At 44.4% G+C, this 26,433-nt stretch overlaps 1 protein-coding gene across 12 annotated transcripts in view; it reads left to right on the top strand.

Moving 5' to 3' along the window:
• cadm1a (cell adhesion molecule 1a) overlaps positions 1-26,433 on the top strand; it is a 338,433-nt gene that overhangs the window by 52,239 nt on the left and 259,761 nt on the right. For 6 of the 12 annotated variants that reach the window (XM_069894896.1, XM_069894893.1, XM_069894891.1 and 3 more), the window contains exon 1: positions 10,369-10,695. The exons of 4 other annotated variants lie outside the window; for them this stretch is intronic. In XM_069894896.1, the coding sequence (XP_069750997.1) occupies positions 10,494-10,695 (202 nt within the window). In that variant the 5' untranslated portion in view covers positions 10,369-10,493. Of the gene's footprint in view, positions 1-10,368; positions 10,696-13,344; positions 13,428-26,433 lie in introns of those variants that run through there. 2 more of the 12 variants (XM_069894895.1, XM_069894900.1) reach the window with 2 other exon arrangements.

Genomic DNA, 26,433 nt, shown 5'->3' with positions numbered 1-26,433 from the left:
CCCCCCCCACCCCCCTTCACCCCCCCACCCCCCTTCACCCCCCACCCCCCTTCACCCCCCCACCCCCCTTCACCCCCCCACCCCCCTTCACCCCCCCACCCCCTTCACCCCCCCACCCCCCCACCCCCCTTCACCCCCCCACCCCCCTTCACCCCCCCACCCCCTTCACCCCCCCCACCCCCCTTCACCCCCCCCACCCCCCATCACCCCCCCACCCCCCTTCACCCCCCCACCCCCCTTCACCCCCCCACCCCCCTTACCCCCCCCACCCCCCTTCACCCCCCTTCACCCCCCTTCACCCCCCTTCACCCCCCTTCACCCCCCTTCACCCCCCTTCACCCCCCTTCACCCCCCTTCACCCCCCTTCACCCCCCTTCACCCCCCTTCACCCCCCTTCACCCCCCTTCACCCCCCTTCACCCCCTTCACCCCCCTTCACCCCCCTTCACCCCCCTTCACCCCCCTTCACCCCCCTTCACCCCCCTTCACCCCCACCCCCCTTCACCCCCACCCCCCTTCACCCCCCACCCCCCTTCACCCCCCCACCCCCCTTCACCCCCCCACCCCCCTTCACCCCCCCACCCCCTCACCCCCTCACCCCCCCACCCCCCTTCACCCCCCCACCCCCCTTCACCCCCCCACCCCCCTTCACCCCCCCACCCCCCTTCACCCCCCCCACCCCCCTTCACCCCCCACCCCCCTTCACCCCCACCCCCCCTTCACCCCCCACCCCCTTCACCCCCCCACCCCCCTTCACCCCCCCACCCCCCTTCACCCCCCCACCCCCCTTCACCCCCCCACCCCCCTTCACCCCCCCACCCCCCCTTCACCCCCCCACCCCCCTTCACCCCCCCACCCCCCTTCACCCCCCCACCCCCCTTCACCCCCCCACCCCCCTTCACCCCCCCACCCCCCTTCACCCCCCCACCCCCCTTCACCCCCCCACCCCCCTTCACCCCCCCACCCCCCTTCACCCCCCCACCCCCCTTCACCCCCCCACCCCCCTTCACCCCCCCACCCCCCTTCACCCCCCCACCCCCCTTCACCCCCCCACCCCCCTTCACCCCCCCACCCCCCTTCACCCCCCCACCCCCCTTCACCCCCCCCACCCCCCTTCACCCCCCTTCACCCCCCTTCACCCCCCTTCACCCCCCTTCACCCCCCTTCACCCCCCTTCACCCCCCTTCACCCCCCTTCACCCCCCTTCACCCCCCTTCACCCCCCTTCACCCCCCTTCACCCCCCTTCACCCCCCTTCACCCCCCTTCACCCCCCTTCACCCCCCTTCACCCCCCTTCACCCCCCTTCACCCCCCTTCACCCCCCTTCACCCCCCTTCACCCCCCTTCACCCCCCTTCACCCCCCTTCACCCCCCTTCACCCCCCTTCACCCCCCTTCACCCCCCTTCACCCCCCTTCACCCCCCTTCACCCCCCTTCACCCCCCTTCACCCCCCTTCACCCCCCTTCACCCCCCTTCACCCCCCCACCCCCCTTCACCCCCCCACCCCCCTTCACCCCCCCACCCCCCTTCACCCCCCCACCCCCCTTCACCCCCCCACCCCCCTTCACCCCCCCACCCCCCTTCACCCCCCCACCCCCCTTCACCCCCCCACCCCCCTTCACCCCCCCCACCCCCCTTCACCCCCCCACCCCCCTTCACCCCCCCACCCCCCTTCACCCCCCCACCCCCCTTCACCCCCCCACCCCCCTTCACCCCCCCACCCCCCTTCACCCCCCCACCCCCCATCACCCCCCCACCCCCCATCACCCCCCACCCCCCTTCACCCCCCCTCACCCCCCCACCCCCCCTCACCCCCCCACCCCCCCTCACCCCCCCCACCCCCCCTCACCCCCCCACCCCCCCTCACCCCCCCACCCCCCCCTCACCCCCCCACCCCCCCTCACCCCCCCACCCCCCCTCACCCCCCCCACCCCCCCTCACCCCCTCACCCCCCCACCCCCCCTCACCCCCCCACCCCCCCTCACCCCCCCACCCCCCCTCACCCCCCCCACCCCCCCTCACCCCCCCACCCCCCCTCACCCCCCCACCCCCCCTCACCCCCCCACCCCCCCTCACCCCCCCACCCCCCCTCACCCCCCCCCAGGATGGAAGGGGTCTTCAATGATTTTTACGCCCTTTTCAGTCAACAATTCTGGTAGATCATGTCGATGAGGGGGAGGGAGACTCCAGTGATCATCTTTGCCACTCTTATGATCCTGTGGATTGATCTCTGATCCATTTCTCTGCAACAACCACACCATACGATGATGTAGCCAGTCAGGATGCTCTCGATAAGAGCTCCTATAGGAGGATGACATAATGGTGGATGGTAGCCTTGCCATCATAGATCACTAGTTAAGTAAACGTCAAGGAACTTGGTGTTCTCCACTCTTTACTACAGAGTTGTTAATGTATAGTGGAGGGTGGTCATTCCTGATCCTTCTGAAAACCACTATCATCTCCTTCATTTTGTCCACGTTGATATTCAGGTTGTTCTCTTGCACCATTACATGAGACTTTCCACCTCTTTGTAATGCGACTCACCATTGTCAACTACTGTTGTGTCATCTGCAAACTTGATGACGTTGTTGGAGCTGAATCTGACGATGCAGTCGTGGGTCAGTAATATGAACCGGAGCTGGCTGAGCACACAGTCCTGAAGTGTGATGGTGTGTGACATTCTGCTACCAACCCGGACAAATTGAGGCCTTTCTGTTAGGAAGCCAGGATCCAATTGCAGAGAGGAGTGTTGAGTCCCAGCGTAGTCCTCTATAACCTTTTTTCTGTCCTTTTATTGGCACCTCCAAACCAGACACTGATGCAACCAGTCAGAATGCTCTTCACGGTAGACCTGTAGAAAATTTCAAGCATCTTTGGTGATGTACCAAATCTCCTCAAACTCCTCATAAAATATAGCCACTAGTGAGCCTTCCCGATTACATTGACATGATGGCCCCAGGACAGATCTTCAGAGATGTTATCACCCAGGAATTTGAAGTTAATTACCCTCTCTACCACTGACCCTTTGATGAGGACGTTCATGTTCTCTCATTTTCCCCTTCCTGAAGTTCACAATTAGTTCCTTAGTTTTGCTACAGTTGAGTGCAATGTCATTGTGACACTGCTCAACTAGCTGATCTATCTTGCCTCTGAATGCTACATCATTGGCATCTGTGATTTTGCGGACAACCATGGTGTCATCGACAAGTTCCCCCACCTATGTGCTAAAAGTAGTTTTCACTCTATTCATTCTGCTGAACATGTAGAAGGGTTTGTCCTCTTTGGGACCAAGTGCCTTACCTGCCCCGTCTTCATCCACACAAGTGGAGACCACAGATGCTGGAACCTGAAGCTACACACAATGTACTGGAGGAACTCAGTGGGTCCTGCAGCATCAGTGTCAATGTTATGGACTCGTACTGTAATGGTTCTGGCTTTCAATGTGGTCTCTCGTTTCCTCCCACTGATATTTTGACCCAGTGAGTTCCTCCAGGAGTTTGCATGTTGTGTGACCAAGTGTACTGGTCAACCTGGTAGCATTTAGCTCAATGGTGTGAGCTCAGAGCTACCTCGCTGTTCACAGATTACCAATTCATCTTATTCCCCTAGGATGGGCGCTGAATTAACTCTTATTGCAGCCTCGCTTTCTGACTGGTGGATGTGTAACCATGAAATTCACGACTGCAGTGTGATTGTGGAGTCATGGGAACTGCAGGGATGATGTATTCAACAGCAGGTTAGTGGAAGGTGTTGGTTTTGACCCATTATGTCAGCTTGCTGTGATGACGGTGACTGTTCCTCTTCACTAGCACTCCCTGGGCTTGAGGATAACTTCGTTCCTGAGAAGAACAAGATGTCTGTCAAAGGACTGACTCTGATGTGCTGCTTCTGTGGTGCATGTTGATAACCCATGACAACACCACAGGATTGGAACAGATGCTGAGTGCTTGCATACGCCCAGTAACCCTGTGTTCTGCTGATGCTGCCTGTGTTGCTGGTCAGTGCAATCCTTTGCCATGTATGGCTATCCCACCTGTAATTGGACAGATTAAGTGCACCAAATACATTTCTAAATGTGGAAGTTCTCTACACTATTTGTTCATAATTCTGCAAGTCAGTGTATGGGATTTGACAGAATTTGCTGCTCTTGCATGTTTAACAAAGATTATGGTAGTTCTGGTTAATTAGTGGACTAGCATGTGTTCTGGACAAGATTTATTTCTGAATTCTCACCCATGGCGATTTAGGAGGGTAAATCAGAAACTAAAAGGCTGGTATCTGTAATGATGGGGCACAACATGACTGGATGATATGAAACCATCAATCACTGCCTCTGCAGACTTTTGTGTTTTACTTGATATGAAATTGATGGCATTCATAGAGAGGTGAGGAGAAATTTCCAGCTACTGCATGTGTCCAAGGGTGACGGACTTATCTAGTGTGAGCTGAAGGACACTCTGCAGGACAGGCTTCCACCTACTGCTGCAGAAACCAAGCTACTGCATGTGTCCAAGGGTGATGTGCTTATCTGGAGTGAGGTAAAGGCGAAATCACTCTGAGGGACCTGTTTCCACCAAGGGCTGCAGAAGCCAAGGTACTGCACATGTCTAAGGGTGACATGTTTATCTGGAATGAGTTGCCAGAGAAGTAGGTAGAAAGAAGCAGGCACAAGATGAAATTGGACAGTTGCAGTACGTTAACATTGAAGAAACTCAGCAGTCACGCATCAGCCATAGGAAGTAAAAGGTAACCAAAGTTTTGGGCATGGTCCTTTTGCCAGGAATCTGTAAAAATATGGTCGTTTGTATTAAAAAAAAACAGAGGAAGGGGGGAAGAGCACAGACTAACAGGTGAGGTGCTCCAGGTAGGAAGGTAGAAGAGAAAATAGTTGAGAAGTAATGGGGAGAGGACAGATGGTAGCTCTCTAATGGAAGGAAGGGAATAGGGTGGGGACATAGAGAAAAGGAGACAGGGTCACAGAAACAGAGACATGGGTAGGGGGGTTAACTGAAATTGCTGTCTAGTTGGAGGCCACTGAGATGGAATGTAAGGTGTTATTCCTCCAATGTATGGGGGGGGGGAGGGCCTCAGTTTGGCAGCACACCAGTCCGCGGACAGACATGTCGGGACCGTGGAATTAACTGGTTGGCTTGCAGCAGTAATCGACTCTGATACGAAAGGAGTAGTGGGGTGCATGCCTAATGTAGGCTTTGGGATCAACGTCAATAGATATCACTGTAATCGTGAACTAGGTGGGCTGTACTGGCCTGTTTCTGTGCTATCCCAACAGTTCTCAACCTCTCCACATCACTCAACCACAACACTACCATAAGACCATTAAAGACAGCATATTCTGTGAATATTTCTCTTTATTATCTTTTTTCCTCCAGTGTTGTGTTATGTACCCAATAAACTCCAGCTCCTGCATCTGTACATTGTACGTGTTATATATAAACAATAAACTCTCTTCATTTCTGCCCTCCTCAAGGCAAGAATTTGGTTTGGAATACCAGCGTTGGTTTGTAAGAGGAAAAAAAAATGAAAGCAGTGCTGTCCCAGCTCCTTACTGATGAAGGGTTATGGTTGAATGTCAGGGTTTTTGTTTGAAAGGTCAACAGTGAAGTTTATTGGCACTGGTTTGGAACATAGGAGAGGAACAAAGCTGACTTGTGGGCTGTGTGCTGGCAGATATTTGTGGCTGTCAACATCCTGGATGGGACTGGGTTCATGTTGAGGTTGGTCCGATTTATTGTAAAAACTCACAGCCAGAGGTTGTTTCAGGAAGTGACTGCCTGTGGGCAATTTGGAAAGTACGTGCTACTGTCTGCCGGTCACCAGTCTCCCCTACCCTAGACATCTGCTCTTTTATTGACATGAACAAAAGCCTTCATTATCAGGCATGAGCACCAGAACCCAGTGTAAAGCAGAGTCACCCCAGCATCATGATACAACTAGTGACAGATGGACACTTAACTCGGCCACTTTCCATTGAAGTTCATTTCCTCCAACCCTTCTGATTGAGCAGCCAATGGCACCTTGAATTCATTCAAATTACATCTGTTTTCTTGACTTTGCTGTGCCTTTTATCAATGTGCTCCACCATTCTTCAGAGCTACAAAATAATTTTACGTATGTTGCATTTGAAATGTATTATGACAATAATGGAACTTTTTTTTAAAAAAACCTTTTCACACTGGCCATAGGACCTCGGCAATGCTCCATCCTCGAAGGCTGAACATTCCATGCTGAGTGCTTGTTGATCCTGGAAACTCCTTGCTGAACCCACAGTGACCTTGGGTTTCTGGTGGTGGGGAACATATGGAAAAGTTGAGCTTCGGCCTGGCCAATTTTGCCATTGGCTGTGATGTTACACAGGCAACCCGTGTGTTAGTCTTTGGGGTAATGAAAGTTTGCCTCACAGAATTCACAAATCATTTCCTACAAATTGGAGATGAAGAATAAACTTGCCTCTTAAGGAATTTGTTGGGAACAACTAGTGAATACTTACTGTTTAATTTGCCTGGTTGTGTGTTGTGGTATATTGCATTCCGAGGCAACATTCTATATTGCCACAACTTTTCCACAGGCTCTGGTAGACGTTGGTGTGCTTCCTTATGGTTACACCATACACTTTTCTGGTGATACCTACGCCAAAGAACTTGAGCCTCTCCACCCCAGTGCTATTGGTATATACAAGGGCACTGTTTCCTTCATTTTGTTGACCATCCCACCGGATTCTGTCTCCTTCCTGTACTCTGGTTGTTTGAGATCTCCTGCAACAGTTGTGTCACCTGGAGCTGGAGCAGTATTTGGCCACGCAGTTATCAGTGTACAGGAAGTATGCTAATAGGCTCAGTACACAGCCATGTAGGGTACCATTCAATGTTCAGGATTATTGTGGATGAGGTGTTGTCACCTATCCTCACAAACTACAATCTGCAGATCAAGAAATTGAGATTCAGTTGCTGAAACCTAGGTTCCTCACCTTGGTGTTAACTCGGACTCGAACATTTTGCTGGCATTGTCAATCCAGTGCTGGGAGGTAGTTGAGAATCCTCATGCTGGGGAGTGTGGAGGTGCACGGTGGCCAGACTCAGGAAAGGTAAGTGTCATCCTTCACTAAAAGAGGTTTGAGAGGCAGATGGGGTTTCACAGTACGGATTGTTTCAGTGTCACCGCTTTGTCAGTGTTATTGAAAACCTGTTATTCTTTTTCAAATCTATATTTATTGCTTGAATTTAGGTTCCCCAGCTGCTGTGGGATTTGAGCTGTCTCTGGATTAAATAGCTCATCTGAGGCTGTTATTGGTGTACTGAAAACATTTTTCTGCAATGCAACAAAGTTTTCTGAACCGTACTAACAAGATGAGGAAAACATTTGCAGTTTTGAATTCCCAGGATCAGTTTGCTCTTCAGTTTCTGCAGTCTTACTGTGGAGAGAGCTGTTAGACTGTTGGCCTTGAGAGTTACTGTTCCAGCTCTTGCTTCCCCAGTGCCAGTCCCACCCTAGGATTGCTCAAGTCTTGGACTTGGAACCTTTTGAGACTTTCAAAAGGAGATGTTACAAGACATGCTAAAATTATAAGAGCCATAGATAGTCAAAATATTTTACTGAAGGTGGGGAATATTAAACACAAGATGGCCTGTGTTTAGTGGAGTGCTTTTCAAACTTTTTCTTCCCTCTCACATATTACCTTAAGTAATCCCTTACTAATCATAGAGCACTTATGACATAGGATTATAGGTACTCTCCAACTTGCGTCCATCTGATTTAAAAATATATATGAAATAAAACAATACATGGTTTATGTTGTATTCGACAAACTATTAACAGGGATACAAGGCATGTAAGAGCCAAAATGTGTGTACTTGTTTGTGGGTGTCCCGGATCTGTAGGCTGGGCAAGGCCATCTTGATCACTGTGGGTATGCGCGAGTCTTCAGTTGGCTCATTTTGCCTATTGGAGTTCAGTTGGTGCATGTGCGTTGGGTTTGCGTACCAGAGTTTGATTGGCATGTGTGAGATAAGGGCGTGAATTTGACATCAGGGCACTTAACTCTTCAGTATACGCCAAATAATATCCAATATGTGACCCCTCCGCACAGGCACCAATCAAAATCCAATACACGAACCCATCATGCACGCGCCCACTGAAGCCTCACACATGCACATAAAAATCAAGATGGCCACGCCCAGCCGACAGACTCCTGGAGCCCAGGACGCCGACTAAAAGGTAATCATTGACCAGAATGTGGAAAGATTGACTGAGGTTGATCGACAAATTCAGGAATTTTTACGTTGTTATCATCAAATCTGTGATGATAAAATGATTTGATTTAAAATGTTTGCCATAAGACTTCAGTATTTCACACACACGTGCAAAATTCTGACGCATCTATTTCAAGATCCTTCAGTCCCAATTACGGTCATAAGTCGGGGGAGTATCTGAACTTACGGTGGTATGTGAGTGGAAAGAAAAAGTTTGAAAACCATTGGTTTAGAGTGACGTGTAGGAGAGTTAAAGGGATGTAAGAGCTTTACTATCTGAGCATGGTGGAATTGAATGCCTTTGTGACATTTGCAAGTCATTTTGTATGACACCTAAATAGACAAGATAGGGAAATCTATAGCCCTCATGTACGCAGACAGGAATAAATTTAAAAAAATTTAGATATACAGACCATTTAGGTTCATGAGCCTATCTGCCCAATTGACCTACAGCAACTGCTATGTTTCAAATGGTGGGAGGTAACTGGAGCACCTGGTGAAAATTCACGCCGACATGGGGAGACAGCGCAGAATTTGAACCCCAGTCCCGATCACTGGCATTGTACCCACATTGTGCTAACTGCTATGCTAACCATGCCATCCCCACATAGGTGGGTAATAAAAAATAGGGCACAGTAGGTTAAAGGCTGTTTCTGTGCTGTAACTGACTAAATTTAAGGTGGTGGTTATAGTTATGATTGTACAGTTGTAGTTGGTTATAGTTATAACTGAAGAAATCAACAGTGATGGGATTGAACGTGGATAATCAGCCACAGATAGTGCTCATTGACGGTGCAAGGTGGAACGACCAACTCCTCATTTCTGTTCTATGTAGAATGCATAGCAACAAACCTGTAACAAAGGGCGGTTATGGTTTGGAATGGTGTGTGAGTAACTGGACAGATAACATCATTATAGCTCAGTTACTGCAACTTGGGCAGACACAACTCATTGGAGATCCCTTTGTTCTTCATGAGTACGAATAATCTGTTGCTGTGGAATGCTTAAATGCTAGAAGGCATTTGTGAAATGTAGGACTTGGGTCTGATAAATTGAGAGAATGAGATGTTTCGATAATAATTCCAAATCGAGTCAGTAAAATCAGTAAAACCAATTTTCAGAAACTGAAGTAAACATTCAATATTGACGAAGCTTAGATTCTTAAAACTCGAATCTACCCCATCATTTTCCCCTCCAATAAGCAAGGGTATAGCATTTTGGGCAGCATGGGAAGTTGTGCCTCAGGGTCTTTTTCACTCTAGACTCTAAAATGCTTTGGGAGAATTGCACAGATATTTGTGGAAGCAGTGCCTCAAACCTCTTGTTTTCTCCCAGTGCACGGAAATGGTTTATAGTTACTGTGTGCTTCCACCTTCTGCTGAGATCTCCTCATATGACTCCTTCATAAGCATATTCCACGTGGACAGTACCTGTCTCTGCCTTTGAAGCCCAGTTTGCCCAAGTCTCTGGACATGTGCATTCGGAGCTGTTCTATTTCTCTGCATACCTCATCCATTACCTTACACAGGTCCATCCAACCTGCTACCTTGATTGAGATTAGTTCCCTATCACTTGCTTTTATTTAAATTTATCCTCCGAACCATTGACATTTAACAAGCTGCGATTGGAAATGTTCAAAGCAGAAAGATTGCCTTTGTAGATGCTCAACATTCAATTGCTTGGTTAGTCTTTAAATTGGTGTTTCAAGTGTGGTGATTCTCTCAATTGGTCAGTGCACAAGCCTTGTTGTTAGCTTGGGTTGGGCAGAGATTCTGGTGTACCATTACAGAATCTGATGTCTTCAGTAGGAAATCCACTGGATCCTCACCAACCTTTATTTCTTGTAGACTTAGGAGATGGGCTCTTTTATTCCAGAAGGTGATTAAATGTGATCAGTGCAGACTTGTGGTGTTCTGTGAAACACAAAATGAAAATGGTCTGACTTTGTAAAACATGTTATGAAGAATCGGGCCTCTTTCAGTAAAAAAAAATATGGAGTGAAAGGTGAACATATTTAAATGGGGTGTCAGTTGGTCATGGGACTGATAATTGAATATGTCACAATGAAAAATTGAGGATCAATTTGAGATGTGTACAGTAATTAAATGATGTTGGGTCAGGCACCAGATCAGTATAGTGCTACAGGCAAAACTTAAAGCCATCTTCCTGCACTTTCACAGCTCACTTGTAACCCCTGCACTGCCTGTTGAAGCTGACTCCACAATTATGTTGCTTGCTTCGTTCACGCTGAGAAATATTGAACTTTTATTTTCTTCTGACCTCGAGTTAAATTCAAGATCTTTTGTCATTGAGGGATTTCTAAAGACTATCCATGGACAACAATGTGGAACTTGGGGAAAGGAGAGATTGGCCTCTCAGCTGGAGAATGATCTACAACATCTGAGAGAGAAGGATTGCGCACAGTCAGGCAGGTACAAAGAATGGAGAAGGTTCCGTCCACTGTCACCCAACATTTGTGCTGCCTGCATATTTTCAAAAGGAGCCAACTTCCTTTTGGCTACTCTTCATACATCTGTGAATTGGGTTTAGTTAAGGCATTGGACATTGTAACACTGTTTTAAAAAAAAAGTTTGATTCCTAGTCTCCACAAAATAAACCTCAGTTGTCATGCTAGCAACCTCGGCTCTAAAATTCTCCCTCCAAAATGTTGTGAAATATGAACATCGCTTTAGTTCAGACAGTATCTCTATTGAAGGAGAGATATACATTACTCCATTCTGATGGAAAATCACCAACCTGTAATGTTAACCATATGTTTCTATGTCAGAAGCTGCTCAACATCTCCAACGTTCCTCAGACAATCTCATATGTGAATAGGACATACAGGCGTAACATTGTCTAGAAGCTGATGAAACATAGCTCTTGTCTCTGATCCACTGGATCCAATTCCCTCGATTCTTGTTCTTCACTCCTGGGACAATGAGTCTCCAATCCCTCAGAGTATTGTAATCAGTGTGCAAGGAACACAAGATCTTCAATCTGTTCTATACTTGGCTCAAGGCAAACCATGAGGAGATGAAGTTTCTGTTCCAATTCCAATTGCAAACCCTCCTGTTGTGAATGTCATTGTGAGCTCTCTTGATCCTAGGTTTTCAGTAATCGTCACAGCTCCAAAGTGTCGTCACAAATCCTGACCCCTCTGAACTCACCACCATGTGTATCTGACTTTCTGCGCCTGGCCCTGCTAGGGTCATTGCAAGGGCTGTGCACTTGGCCCTGCCAGGGTTGATGCGATTGTGGATTTGCTGCAGGTGGGCACTGTATTGGCTTCAGGGCTATTATCCCTTCTCTCCAGCCCATTCTCTGCACATTGAAACATTTGCACATTTTGCGCTAATCTCACTCTCTCTGAATTGTGCTGATTGACAGGCTTGATATATGATTAATTTACTGGAGCAGTATCCAGAGATGAGTTGTAATCACATCATGCTAGCTGAGCAACTTAAAAATTTGGTTATCAAATAAATTAGAATTTTAAACATTGGTGGTCACTACTGGATTGTTGAAAAAATACATCTGGGTTTTTCCACACAAAGAAATCTAACATCTCTGATAGCTTAGTGGCTAGAGCAACAAGGCTCGAAGGGGACATTTCTGTGAGGGGAAGTAGACTTCCTCATGATAGACAAAAGTTAAAGAATTTCATGGAATCTTTATCTTACCCCAATCTGGTCAATGGTAATAAAGATCTTTATCTTTGCAAAATAAAGTACACTGATTAGCTGAATTTCTCCAGCATTGTGTTATTACTTCAACCATGGTGTCTGCAGACTTTCATGTTTTTGTGTTTGTCCGGTCAGTGATGACTCCAAACCCACCAAAGGGGTTGTCGTTTGAATACCACTTGTACAGGAATTGGTAGAAGATAGACATAGGTATTGAGAGTAACACTGATTACAATGTCCCACCAAATACCAGAGGACACCAGTTTGAGGTGAGTGGAGGAAAGTTCTGGAGAGATGTCGGATGTTTCTTTTAACTCAAAATGGTGGGTGCCTGGAATGTATTGGCAAGGATGGTGGTGGAGGTTGGTGCAGTTGGGACATTCTAAAGACATTTGGATGGGAACGTGGATGGTAAAATAAGGTTATGGTTGTTGAGGTAGGGAAAAATTAGATTGTTGAGTAGGCTTACATAGGTCTGCACAACATTATGGGCTGAAGGACCTGAACTCTGTTTTAATGTTCAATGATTAAGTTTAAAAATCATCCACTGAAGCTCCTCTTGGTGGGAAAGATGTGACTTTTTGCATGGACAATGCATTCACTCTCTGTTATATCCTTGTTCCTCATTTATCTCAAGTAACTTTCTCCCCTTGTTGTCCACCCCAGGGATGTCTGCAAGATGCATTGTGAGTAACTATTCCAATTACTGGCTGTAACGGAACCGATGCAGTCCCCAAGGTGCTTGCTGTCCGCACAATTCACAGATCTTGTAAGGATATTCCTGAAATGCCAAATCTGGAATCTAATTTTCTTGCTGGCTCACCAGTGGTGTATAACAGCATTGTATCAACATCATTAATCATACTTTTTCCCCTCAAGATAAACGTTAAATGTCTTGGCTCACACAATTAAATGGAAGTAAAGAATGAAAATGTTGCACCCAGCTTTATTTCGAACAGAGTCCTTCAATACTTGGAATAATCAGCTATGGTAGATAGTCTGTTACAGACTCTGTGGGATGGTATATGTCCAACTAACAGATTCTTTGGTTTTGCTTTCTGTGGGCACAGTGTGATCTATTGGTTTGTGCACACTGAGGGTGTTGGTTAGCTGACTTTTTAAAGGCAATCAGGAGGAAAGACACTGCCAAATATATAATTGAACACCACTGAACCTTCTTTCCTGATCGTTGACTCAAATTCTCTTCCTGTGCATGCAGAGTAAATTTGATTTGTGAATTTATTAACAGTCAGATGCTAACAAATCTGCGAGTGTTCACCTTTGAGGCCTATTATAATTGGCCTGCAAGAAATGTAAACACAGCCTGCTGCAGTTTAATGACAGAATGGATTGTTGCATTTTGAGATCCCCGCTCTACTGCCGTTACATGTCTGTGAATGTATAAAGAGACCTTCGTGTAACGAATAGGAGGATATCATTAGGTTGCTGGAACCTGCTGCCATTCAACAAGATGGTAGGTGATCTCTTGCCTTCATAACCTTTCCCTGACTTACTCCCATCTACGCCTCATCCTCCATTATCTGTACAATCCACTGATCTGTGATTTGCATTCACTCCACTAGTCTTGGTTCATTGCCTTAGCTACTCTGGTCATGTATCTCGTGTGATCTTTGGAGTCCGGTGCATTTCTTAATTAAAGCAATCTGCAGTTGTGCCTTCAGCAGCTTCAGCCAGTCTCTGGCATCAGGTTGCCATACCTTGCAGCTCGTCAGCAGCCAGAACAGAAGGCCACTGATGAATCCCTCACAAGGCAATGAATTGAATCTCAGTTGAAAGCTGGTCTCAGGAACATGCATTATTGTCAGTATGACATACTTGGCTTGGTCTACATCACTGCAGATCCATAAAGTGATCGACTCTTCCACCCAATCCTTTCATACCTTTAAATATGGAACCTGAACTATTCTGGCTCCCTGATCGTGTTGAAGCTCTGCCACGTTGCCCAGCATTGACGGTGGGTCTGTTCCCATCACGCTGTTCCCCCTTTTACTTCGCTGTTCACCACTTGCAGCATTTTCTGTGTTCCTTGTGGTTTTTGGTATCTGCAAAGTGTACTTTCCCACCAGTTAATGGATGTTGTCGTACTCGCTGCTTCACTACTGTAGGCTGACAAGGATTAAGCCACATTAATACTGCCAGACAGAAGTGTTCTGCAGTTTGGATTCCCATGGAGAAAACAGCAGAGTCAAACATCTTCATATGTGTCCAGCAGTAACTGATTTTGTTTTGACGAAAATGATATTTTGTCTCACATTCTGCCATCCTCCCCACCCCCACAATTGCAGATTTTGATGTCTTTTTTTAATTCCCAGTTGCGAGTCTTCTGACCATGGCTGCTGTCTGTTTTATGAGAAGTACATTAACTATTTTGGTCAACGCTGTGCAGGCAGAACAGGGCTTTTATGGAAATCAAAAGTAAAATGGCAATGGATGGAAAAATGAAGCTCATTTTTAAAAAAAATCTAACCTCCCCTTACTACCCTATCACTCACCCTAGCCATAAACAACTTCGGGACCAGCAAAAAGATCTGTCTGGACACCTGAAGCATCAATTTTTTTCTTGCACTAACTGCACAATGAATACTTGTTGTCTAACTTTTTGTATTTATTGTCTTTTCAGCCTTGACGTTGTGGTGATTGTGTACAATTGTAGTCAGTGCATCTTGCACGGCTGCAGCAGGAAAGTATTTTAGTATTGCCACAAAACAATCAAAATATCAAATACCGTTTGTGAGGATTGCGCTAGCGGCAACCCGAGGATCTAACGCTGTTGCGTGGAAGTCCGACTCCCCCTACATATTACTCGCTGGAATTTGGAAATGCCAAGTTGTGCCCACTCGAAAAGAAATCTTAGAAAGAAATATGACGTGTTTGTTAAAATATGGCAACTTTATTTGATTCTTACTGGCTTAAGGATATAATTAACTTCCCCAAAAAAGTTTAAATAATGTAGTTAGGTTAATAATGTTGAATTCCTGAAGATCTGACTGATTTAATGAAGGCAGCACAAACCCTTTTTTTTTGGAGAATTGTATTCTTTAAATGTTAGCAGTTGAGAGGGGTGGGTGAAATTTGGACAATCATAGAAGACTCTGTCATTTTAAAATACTAGTTATATGATGTATGTGATAAAATGTGTATATTGACAATAATCTGTCATTGTCAATCAAAATGCTGGAAACACTCAGCAAGTCGGGCAGCATCAGTGGAGAGAGAGCAGTTCACATTTCAGGTTGAAGACCCTGTTATCAGAATATTGTGACGAATGTGTAACTGGGCCTGACCTGACCTCAGGATTGTTGTGATTTAAATCTGGTTATACTGAGAGATTGCAGAGACTGAGATTGATGGGCCTTCTCTGAAAGCCAACACTGATTTGATGGGCTGAATGGGCTTTTGTAGGAAAATGTTGTATGAGAGAGATTGGATTGCAGAGACTGAGATTGATGGGCCTTCTCTGAGAGCTGACACAGATTTGATGGGCTGAATGGGCTCTTGTAGGAAAATGTTGGGTCTGGTTATACTGAGAGAGATTAGATTGTAGAGACTGAGATTGATGGGCCTTCTCTGAGAGCCAACACAGATTCGATGGGCTGAATGGGCTCTTGTAGGAAAATGTACGAAAATATTGGATCAGCAAATCGCTTGCGGCCACTATACAGTGCCTAAATACTTTGACATCTAATGTCTGGAAGGTATGTGTGCCTGATGTCGTAACAGAGTGTTTGTTCAGTGCAGTAACCATCTTCACAAGGCAGTTTAATTATTCATTCAGGCCAACATGTCAACCGTCGCACTTTCATCCACTCTTCACCTCTGGAGAATAGTTTGGCTTAGCTCATATTCACTGATCGTGAGAGCCACTTACTGGGGAGATCTCCAAATGTGCAGCTAGTCCCCACACAGGTTTAAGAGTACAATTTAACACAGCTCCATGGTCTATTTGAATAGTGCCAGAAATACTTATTAATGCTTGAGAATGGACAGCTTAAAGTTCCAAGGGTCAACATTGGGTATATATGCGAGTTCAAAATAAGCAGTTAATTGGAATTGATTGGAGATTGAAGAGGGCTTAGCCTTGTCATCCAACACATCTGCCTGATCAGTGAAGCAGAGCTGTGCTCTTGATCCAGGGAGGGTGTAGATCAAAAGGCACATAATAAGTCCAGTTAGGATCCTTTGCATCGTGGTGACAACTTTAGGAAAAGATGAAATAAGCTTTCCTCACCACCCAACAGGAGGGCTTAGCCTGAGGAATGTTTATATACTGCTGATGGAATTATTTCTGAGATGTGCCAGCTTGACAGATTACTTTCCCAGGTAATAACTTCCTCTAATTTAGGATGTGACTTTTACCTCTAAGTGGAGACTGGAATGATTAACCGCAATGTCTTTGTTGCACTGGTGGCTGGGCAATGGGATTTGTCAGGAGCGATATTGCGTGCAGGAATTTAACTGTCTGATACAAAAGCAGTGGGCAAGCTGTAGCCTGACATTTGCCGACTTTCTTCTGGTTACTATGGGAACGCAGGGATTTAAATTTTTCTTCTGCAGATAAATAAAAGTGAATTGCATGGCGTTAATCTAATTGAGGGGGTTCAGATGGTCCGAGCAATAAGCGCGAAGCTTGTCTTCAAAACCCTGCCGTTTACAACATTGAACTGCTTGGTGTCTTTCCCCTTTGATGTGTGTTTATGTGGAGACGAGAATGGTGGTGTTACAGCTGCTACATTACACCCTTGTCCTTCATGTGGAATGGCTTGAACAAAAGGTTTGATGCAAGAGAGTCACAATAAAGAACTGAATTTCTGTAGCACCTTTCTTTTATGACTAGCACCAAAAATGCTTTGGATGTTCAGTCACTGTTCTAGGAGTTTGAAAGCAGCATCTGTATTAGAACAGAGGTAAATACCATTCCTTTGATGTGGGACATGGTTGAACAACAAACTGCCTCAATCAAAGTTTTCTCTGAGACGACACCTCCAACAATGCTTTACTTCCTCTAGGTGATGGCCGGGGGCATCAGCTCGGGCCAGCCTCTGGAATGGGAATTTAACCCCCGACCACACTGTCTCTGGCCTGAGAGTGTTGCTGTTGAGCATCCTGCCAGCGGACGCGTGGTTTGCAGACTGATGTAAATCACGAGGCTTCTCCCGGATTTCTCCTTTCACTGGACATGGTCTAATTTCTGTCCCTTGAATTTTAAGATCGAGCTGCATTCTGTTCCGAGCACTTTACAATCTTCTTTACAGACTGCCACTGTCCAGTTGTTTATCCCTCCATTTATCTGGCAGAATGTCATCATTAAATCTACAGTGTTCCTTCTGCTAATTGGCTTCTACCTGCATAGAACATGACAGCACATTACCCCTCTTGCTGGAATTGATGCTTCTGCGATTGTCTGTGGGTTATTTGTGGACATGTCTTTCTTCTTTGGCTTGGCTTTGCGGACGAAGATTTATGGAGGGGTAATGTCCACGTCAGCTGCAGGCTCGTTTGTGGCTGACAAGTCCGATGTGGGACAGGCAGACACGATTGCAGCGGTTGCAGGGGAAAATTGGTTGGTTGGGGTTGGGTGTTGGGTTTTTCCTCCTTTGCCTTTTGTCAGTGAGGTGGGCTCTGCGGTCTTCTTCAAAGGAGGTTGCTGCCCGCCAAACTGTGAGGCGCCAAGATGCACGGTTTGAGGCGTTATCAGCCCACTGGCGGTGGTCAATGTGGCAGGCACCAAGAGATTTCTTTAGGCAGTCCTTGTACCTTTTCTTTGGTGCACCTCTGTCACGGTGGCCAGTGGAGAGCTCGCCATATAACAGGATCTTGGGAAGGCGATGGTCCTCCATTCTGGAGACGTGACCCATCCAGCGCAGCTGGATCTTCAGCTGTATAATGTAGACTTCCAGTAATCATTCATTTCTTGGTCATTTTGAAGTGAACTAGAATGAAGAGTTGGGGATTAATATTAGTTCACAGTTTACACAACACATCTGTGTTCATTGTCAACACTTAAAGAACATGGTACAGAACCAGACACTTCAACATAACCTGTCTGCACTGACCTTGATGCCTCCAAAGAGTCTACTGTTCATGTGGAGCGGTGATTACTCTTCAGTTGTGAAATCGTGCAGAGAAAGTGTCAAAGGTTGACCGATTTCTGTTCACAATTGTCAGATTCTTTTATCAGAATGCTTTCAACAAGGGAGAAATGAGGAGTGGCTGTGGGAAATTACCATAGAACTGAAGGCAAGGCACTGACTGCCTGGGGACATGATGTGACTCTTATGGCCCATTCAATGTGTGAAGCATTAGCTTCTCCACCTGGAACTCTGCTTCTGCAATTGTTGGTAAAATACACCTGGCTCCAGAACTCAATGCACATGTCACTACATGGGTGTCTAATGGGATGTTTCACTATCATCTCTGTGCTTAAAAATGCCTTCAATAACGAGGCTAATTATAGAAGCTGCATGCTTTCTCTTGGCAATTTACTGTGGAATGCTATTGGTAAAGGTGAACAGAGTTGATGGCTCCAGATCTTGCCCAAAGAATCTGAAATCTTATGTTCTTGTCAGCGGTTTACCTGTGTGTGGCCTTGAGATTCACTTCGTCAGTCCTTTGGAGTTCATTGTGTTGTCTTCTGTGATGTCTATAGGTGAAATGGGCTGCTTACCATCTGTAAGCCAGTAATTTTTAATGGTTCAAATCACATCAGACTTGAGATATCAATGTTTGGACTTGGAGTTTACCCTTTTTTTGGCTGACAGTTTTAACACCGGTTGCCATTTTCCAAATTGTGTTAGTGCTTTTAATCTGCTTTTTTAAACTGCCAATTAAATGAAGGAACTTTAAAGGATGTCTGAAAGGCACTGCAGCTCTGGGAAGGACTGTCTTTGAAGCATGTTTAAAAATACATTCTGGGTAAGTTGGAATTTTGACAACAAAAGTTTAGTTTTGGTATCAGGAGCTGCTGCTGTCCTTGTTCAGAGTTGTAGGAAGTAGTTTGTTATATTGCAAGGGAGGTGATTTTGGATAAAAGACCATTTAAGGAGTAGGTGAGGCAGAAGCCATAGCAACTTTTCTCAGTCAAAGCAAAGGAAACTTGTCCAGAAAATGCTGTGAGTGAACAATAATTACACACACATGATACTCATAAACTCTGTTACAGGAAAACATTCCACATCTTTGCCTGCCATGTTGTCTTAACTGCCATGTTGTCTTAACTGCTTGTTCCACTTTGTTCTGCACCACAACCATACTTGGATCTGGTGATCCATGAGCCAAGAGTGCTGGTCTAAAGCATCAGTGAGAGATGTGGATTACACCAACTGGGCTTCAACCTCTTCTAAAGATTGATAATCTCCTGAAGACACTTAGTGAGCCACATCGGTGCAATGCAAGAATAATTGAACTCTGGTCACTGAGAATATCCCATCTGTTCATTTTGTGGAAACAATTAGTTCTCGAGCAAAAATATCTTTTTCCCCTGGTTAAATTTAGACATACAGCAAAGGCCATTTTGGCCCATAAGTCCGTGCTGCCCAATTTACATTCTATTTACTTACAGCTCTGGTACATTTTCTTTGAACAGTGGGAGGAAACCGGAGTCCTCGGAGAAAATCCACGCAGACACGGGGAGAATGTAAAAGGTCCTTACAGATTGCACGGGATTTGAACCCTGGTCTAGACCTGTTTGCTGGCGCTGTAAAGGCGTTGTGCTAACTGCTATGTCAACCGTGCTTTCCTTGATGTCTATTGTGTTTTGCAAGGCATTGATTTCAGTTTCATGAAGTGAGTTGCTCTATCTGCGAGAGTGAGCTTGTCTTTGGTTAGAGGTTTATGGATTCTGTGACAGACACTTCTAGCAGATGGGGTATCATTGTTGGAGACAACTTGCAATATTCCAGATATTTGTTCAACTCTCATTCACATTTCTCCAAATCTGCCTCCATCTCTGCACTCCTTCATCTAATTTGTCATTTAATACTCCCTGTCATGTGTCCTTCCACTGACCTTTGTTCTCTTGGCCTATTCTCCTTTCTCTTTTAATACACAGTTCCAGTTCTGATGAAACATTGTCACCTCACACCAAAGGGCGTTAGGGTGTATTTCAAACAGACCATTTGCCTATTTTCTAAGACTAGTGATTAGGTTGGTCTATTTAATTACCAGAAGAAGAAATGTTGCACTGAACCTTGGCTTGAGGATTGAATGCATTCTTTTCCCCTCTGGTTTGGATTACAACAATCACACCTTTACTGATTGCTGAACTGACTTACATCTGACACAGACGGACTAGCTTGTGTACTCTCACAGACTTGATGCTGGCAGATTCTTGCATGTTTTACTTCCCATTTTGTAGTTGAATTATAAAAGTTTTTTAAAAAGTCTTCATTTACATATCATTTCCTCCACAAAAAAGCAGCATGTCATTCACTCTTCTGCCAAATTAAAATTGCCAAAGTAGAATTAATCGTGAACCATTGTGACTGCTTAACTCTTGAACTTGCCATGTTTAAACACAATGCACTGGCATCTGTCTTCAACTGCCAACGCACTAATCTCTAAAATTCCTTCTCTAAAGTCTAATGTGCAATTAATTTATCGTCATGAACGTGTACAATGTACAGACACAAATCTTCACTTGAACACACTGGTAGACTGCAATGGTTAAAAAAAAATTACCACAATGTAAGATAAAAAGAGTATCGATAAATATTCACAGTTCCTGTTAGTGAAAGAAAAAGAATGTTGATATTTCAATCACGCACACAGATCTTTTGGTCCTGGAGTAGTTGATGGTTGGGATAGTACGGGGAGGGTGATGGCAGTTGGATAAAAACTTAAGCCTGGAGGTGCAGAACTTCAGCCTTCTGTCTGAACAGGGCATCGAGAAGAGGTTGTGCTGGAGGCACTGGGGGCCCTTTATGATGATGGCAGCCCTTTTGAGGCAGAGATTACATTGATGGTTTCAGTGGACAGGAGATTGATGTCCATGGCAGACTTGAGTAGTTTTTCTGTTGTCTTTTGTGATCATGGGCATGCAAGTTTCCAAAGCAGGCTGTGAGGTAACCAGTCAGGATACTTTCCACAGAATGCTTCGACAATTTCAACAGCGACTTTGTGTGCAAAATCTCCTCTGTCTTAGAAAGTATTGGTCTTCACATTTGTGCTGTCTCCACGTCCAACCCTCAGATTACACGAACTCCCAGGAATTTGCCCTCTCCACTGCCACCCCATCAATGAAGACAGGTATGTGCACATGAAGTTTCCTTTCATGAAAGTAGCCACGTTGAAAGTGTTTAGCACGTTTGCCTTCATTGATGGGGCAGGGATGCCATGATACACTAGAAGACGGTGAGTACACTGGGAGTATTATGTGTAGTTTTGGTCACCCACCTATAGCAGAGATGTCATTAAGCTTAAAAGGGTGCACAAAAGATTAATGAGAATGTTACTGGGACTGGAGGGCTTCAATTATAAGGAAAGACTGGGACCTTTCTTCAGTATCGGAGCCTTGTAGAGGTTTATAAAATCACAAGGGGGTTGTACAAGGATGAATTCTCTTAATGTTTTCTCAAGATGAGGTAATCCAAAACTATAGGGCATAGATCTATGGTGAGAGGGAGAAGATTGAAAAGTGATGAATGGCAGCATTGCAGAGAGAGGTGGCTGTTTTGAATGAGTTGCAAGAGAAAGTTTGAGAAGTGGGGACAATTGTGATGTTCAGAAAACAGTTAGGCTGCTTTGTGGACAGGAATGATTAGAGGGATATGGGATGAATGCAGACAAATGGGATTGTCTCACTCAGCATGGACTAGTGGGGCAGAAGGGAATTTCCCTGCCTTCTTGCTCACTGCCACTTGTTATGGAGTAGAGCAGTGGGACTGATTTTGGTCCCTTTTTGGTGGGGGGAATATTTCCTATCTAGTGCTCCTTAATTCTACCTCAAACAATTGATCATCAGTGTAAATATTTGCTTACAAGATGGTGTAATGTTTTACTTTTTTACATTCTATTGGAAGGTTAAAGGCACCATACAAATGCAAGTTGTTGAAATTATAATATAATAACCCAAACCTCATCTTCTCCTGTCAGCAGAGTTGGCAGATGAAGGAAGCTCATGAAGAAGGTGATGTACCTAGCTCTGGGAGTGGTTCTCTGTGTGAAGGGAGTTGTCCGTGTATATATTGAAAATACTTGTAGACATTTTGTTTGCGTGATAAAGGCAATATTTTATTTCATTTACATCCCAAAAAATCAAAGCTAGACAAGTATTCAAATGTGCCTGGATAATGTAAATCCTGCTGTTTAATGGTGCTTGTAAATCTTGGTTGTTTTTCCACAAGAAACCTATGTGATGTAACTATTTGTCTTCCTCCCTGCTCCGTTCTTTCCCCCACCCCTGCCTTGCTCTTTTGGGCTGACTTTGTAAGATTCATAGTCGAGCTTTGACTCTGAACGTTCTTGCGCGGGATGTGAACATCCCCTGACCTTCAACAAAGTCAGTTTTAGAAAAATGTCCTTAATTCAAAAGTGTTTGTTATGGATGAGGATGTGTGATTAGCAATAACTGATTTTTGTTTTTAAAATCCGTCCTAATGGTGTGTTTTCAATGTTTTTTTATTAAAAAACAAATCTTATTTTTTAGCTGAAATGAATAAAGAACATTAGCAAATCAGATAATTAAAAATAGCTAAGCAGTAAATCTGTAATCGATGGTGATAGAGGGTGATTGGTCAGGTCTTTGGTCCAGAAAGAAGCAAAGAAGCAGACCTGTGTGAGGGATGGAGGTATAAAGAGTTTGGACATTCATTGTGAAGATGAGGCAGTCCAATTGGGAGAATCTGAAGTAATTGAAGAGATGGAGGGCATCAGAGGTGGGGAGGGACTGGAAATGGCTAAGCAGTCCATTAAATAATAAAATGTATTTTTCATGCCAGGAGCTGTCGAAGGTTTTGAGAGAAGGGTCCCAGCCTTCATGCTTGGAACTGGGTGAGGTGACTGACATTCATATACCTGACACTCCCATCATCCCTGCTTCAGTGATTCTGTAGTCTTCTGAATCTTGGTGATCAAATATGATTCGTGCACATGCATGAAGGACATTCATTTGCAGTCTGTGATTGCAGAGTCTCCATTCATCAAAACCTATAAATAACTAGGACCCAGATCTCAAGGAAGCAACAATTGATGCCAACAGATTTAAACCAAAATCTCTATTTCACAAGGACTCTTGGGTTTCTGAGGACAGGTATGAGCTCTGGGCCACTGCAGGCAAATGCTCCATATTTGGGTAGGTACCCCTGATGTTGGAACTCTGCTTGTGTCACATTGGTCTTGATTTGACATTGATTGCCCTGGGACACAGGCATTGGAATGAATTATGATTTTGCTCTGTTGAGCAGGAACTACCTGCAGAAGCAGTGTGTGTGTTTTTTTAAGGCCTGGTGCCACCTTGGTCACCACAATCTGTTGCACTCCCAGCATCAGTAACAACCCTTCCAGGCATTCATCACTCAATTTTGCCTGAGAAAGCGTGTCCTGTGAGGAGGTTGTGCCATCAGCTGGAGTTTACTACTGGTTGGGCACGACAACAAAAGGATGATCATTAGTGCTCTGATGGCTGAATTAATTAAAGCACTAGAAGTGGTTAGAGAGAGAAATAATTCTCATCATTGCTAGTCTTTTCCCAGTAGTGTGGGTTTGATAAAAGGCAAATTGCAATGATTAGGGATGTGACAATGGAGTATGAATTGGTTTTTTTAGTTTTTAAAAAATATTTTGATATTATCAACAAACAGTCCAAAATTACCATCAGAGATAAATAAATTTGATGTGAATTAATCACTGATGCATGTTTCCAAATATAACCCCAACCCCCCCCACCAAACAAAACCCTAAATAAATGAAGAAAAGAAAAAGGAAGAAGAAAAAAGGACAGGAAAAAGAAGAGAGAAGAAAGAAAAGGAAAAAAATAAGAGAGGAGCTGTTGAGATCTGGAATCCAATTCAACGAAAAAAAGGGAGGAATTATGTTTGTCAAAATCTCAATAAAAGGAAGAAAAATAAATAGAATAAATATCTTCTTTATTAAGTATTCAACCCTACCGTTTGTAGGTAAGGTTTCCATACCTGCAGAAAATGTATTATACTTATTCCTTAAATAGTAAGTGATTTTTCTCCAGGGGAACACAATATATTTCAGTATTCCAATGGGCTATTTCCAAGTACATTTCCTAGCCACTGCCAATGCAGTTTTAAGAAACTCTAATTGGTACTTAGCCTCATTTAGGTCTTACATCCACAATATTTCCTAAGAGGAACAATTCTGGACTTGGTTTTCCAATAATTTTAATTTGTAAAATTCTTAACTTTTCCCAAAAGGGTTTCATTTTGGAATGTAAGAAAGTACCTGTTTCATCCCTGCATCTAAAAGATATTTTGGAAAAATTAGAGTTTAATTTTTGTAATTTTTGTGGGGTAAGATATAGCAAATGCAAAAAAAATATACTGCACCACTTGTTGTATTGGTCATATAATCATGACATAGATTCGACCATGTCTTATCATCAATACCAATATTCAAGTTTAATTCCCATCTTTGTTTTGATCCATATAACTCCCATTTATGAGTACCCGATTGAAATAAAGAATACATAACTTTATTTTCTTTCGAAGTAGAATCTCCATTTCACTGTACTCTGATAATATCATAGTCCTAATTCTTCTCTGAGAAAAGTTCTCAATTGAAAGTAACAGAAGACTATTATTATAAATATTGTATTTATTTTTTAATTGTTCAAATGCCATTAATTGGCCTTGTGTATAACAATTTTCTACATATCTGATCCCTTTATGGAATCAGGCATGTAGAATTAAATTGTCCATAGTTAAAGGAATTAGTCTGTTCTGAAGCAAGGGTGTTTTGGGGTTTTTTTTTGTTTTTTTTTACCTTGTGCCAATTAAATTATTCATTTTATATCAAATACCCAAAATATATTTTATTGTTGGTGCTTCTTTGTCACCAAAAATAAAGTTGACAGCCCATTGGTATATAAATTCTTCTGCCACTCTCTCCCCAACTTCTACCCATGAAGGCTTGTCTCTTCCATCAAAGAGAGAAGTGACAAACTTTATCTGGGCTGCCCAGTAATAGTAGTAATCCTCCCATGCCGTATTTCCAAGTTAAACTTTCCATGGAGATTCTAGCTAACTTACCTTTCCATAAAAATTTCCTAATTAATTTATTCAAATTTTGAAAGAATTTCTGTGATAAAAGGTGTCAGAAAAGTCTGAAAGAGGTATTGTAGAAAAGAAAAATGTGTTCATTTTAATACAATTCACTCTACCAACCAACACTATAGGGAGAGTGGCCCATTTATTTAAACCCTCTTCAACTTTCCCAAGCAAGGGGAGATAATTCAGCTAGTATAAAACTTTTTAAGTGGAGTTTAAATTGTTGTCCTGTGTTACTGACCCCCCCCAACCATTAGTTGGCAAAGTGAAGGCCAGTTGCTGTCAAATGGTAAAATGCTCAAGTGATCAGAAATGTGTTACTTTGAGGGTAATGTTGTTCCAACCAAGTTGATCAACAGCTTAATTTACAGATTGACATTTTAGTGCAGCAACAACAGCACCGGAATATTGATGAGCAAAAGATTGACCTCTGTCCACCAGGTGGTGACCATAGGCCTGGGCAAATGCTGGTTTGAAGGATTGGTCTTGGGGAAGGGAGATGTAACTGAGAGATTAGGGAGAGAACTCCAGAACTTGGAGAAGTGGAGAAGTCACAGAGAGGTTTGGGATGGAACTCCAGAGCTTGGGGAAGGGAGGAAGTGATGGAGAGATTAGAAAGGGAACTCCAGACCTTGGGGAAGGGAAATTGGACACAGAGGTTAGGGAGGGAACTGCAGAAGCATAGAATGAAAAGTCTGAGGTCTGATAATAGTTTCAAGGACTTGTTGAACACTGAACTGGGGGAGAAACGTGATCTATTCTTTCTGATGTTATTTCATGCCCAAAGGATTATCATATAGTTCAACAAACTCATTAGGTGGTATGAAGTAATAACACTACAATTTTCCTAGAAAAGACAGCCTGTGTTTTGAATAGCTACAGTTATTGTATATAGAATTTTGTTACGTATCTCAGGGAATTAATCCCCTTCCCTCTCTCCGGTTTATAAGGGGAATGGTAGATAAAATATGGGTGAGGTTCCATTGACACTATTGATGCATTACTGATGTTATTGAGCACTTGGCAGGGTATCCCTGACAACTATGTCTGTGGATTTAGCATTACAGTGTAAATGCTACAGTTGCCATGGGTTTTTCTTGACTGCTGCCATTTCTGGCCTATGTTGAATTCAACTGGAATTGGAAAGCTCAAGGTACAACAGATGCATTTTGTTGTCTGCTGCAGTGACTATGTTGGTCGAGCTTCTGAATCCCTGGTCGTTAAAACTTA

Source organism: Narcine bancroftii, chromosome 8 (assembly GCF_036971445.1).
Source record: "Narcine bancroftii isolate sNarBan1 chromosome 8, sNarBan1.hap1, whole genome shotgun sequence".
NCBI classification, from domain to species: domain Eukaryota; kingdom Metazoa; phylum Chordata; class Chondrichthyes; order Torpediniformes; family Narcinidae; genus Narcine; species Narcine bancroftii.
The sequence above is the reverse complement of the archived record's forward strand: the minus strand, read 5'-3'. Positions and strand labels throughout refer to the sequence as shown.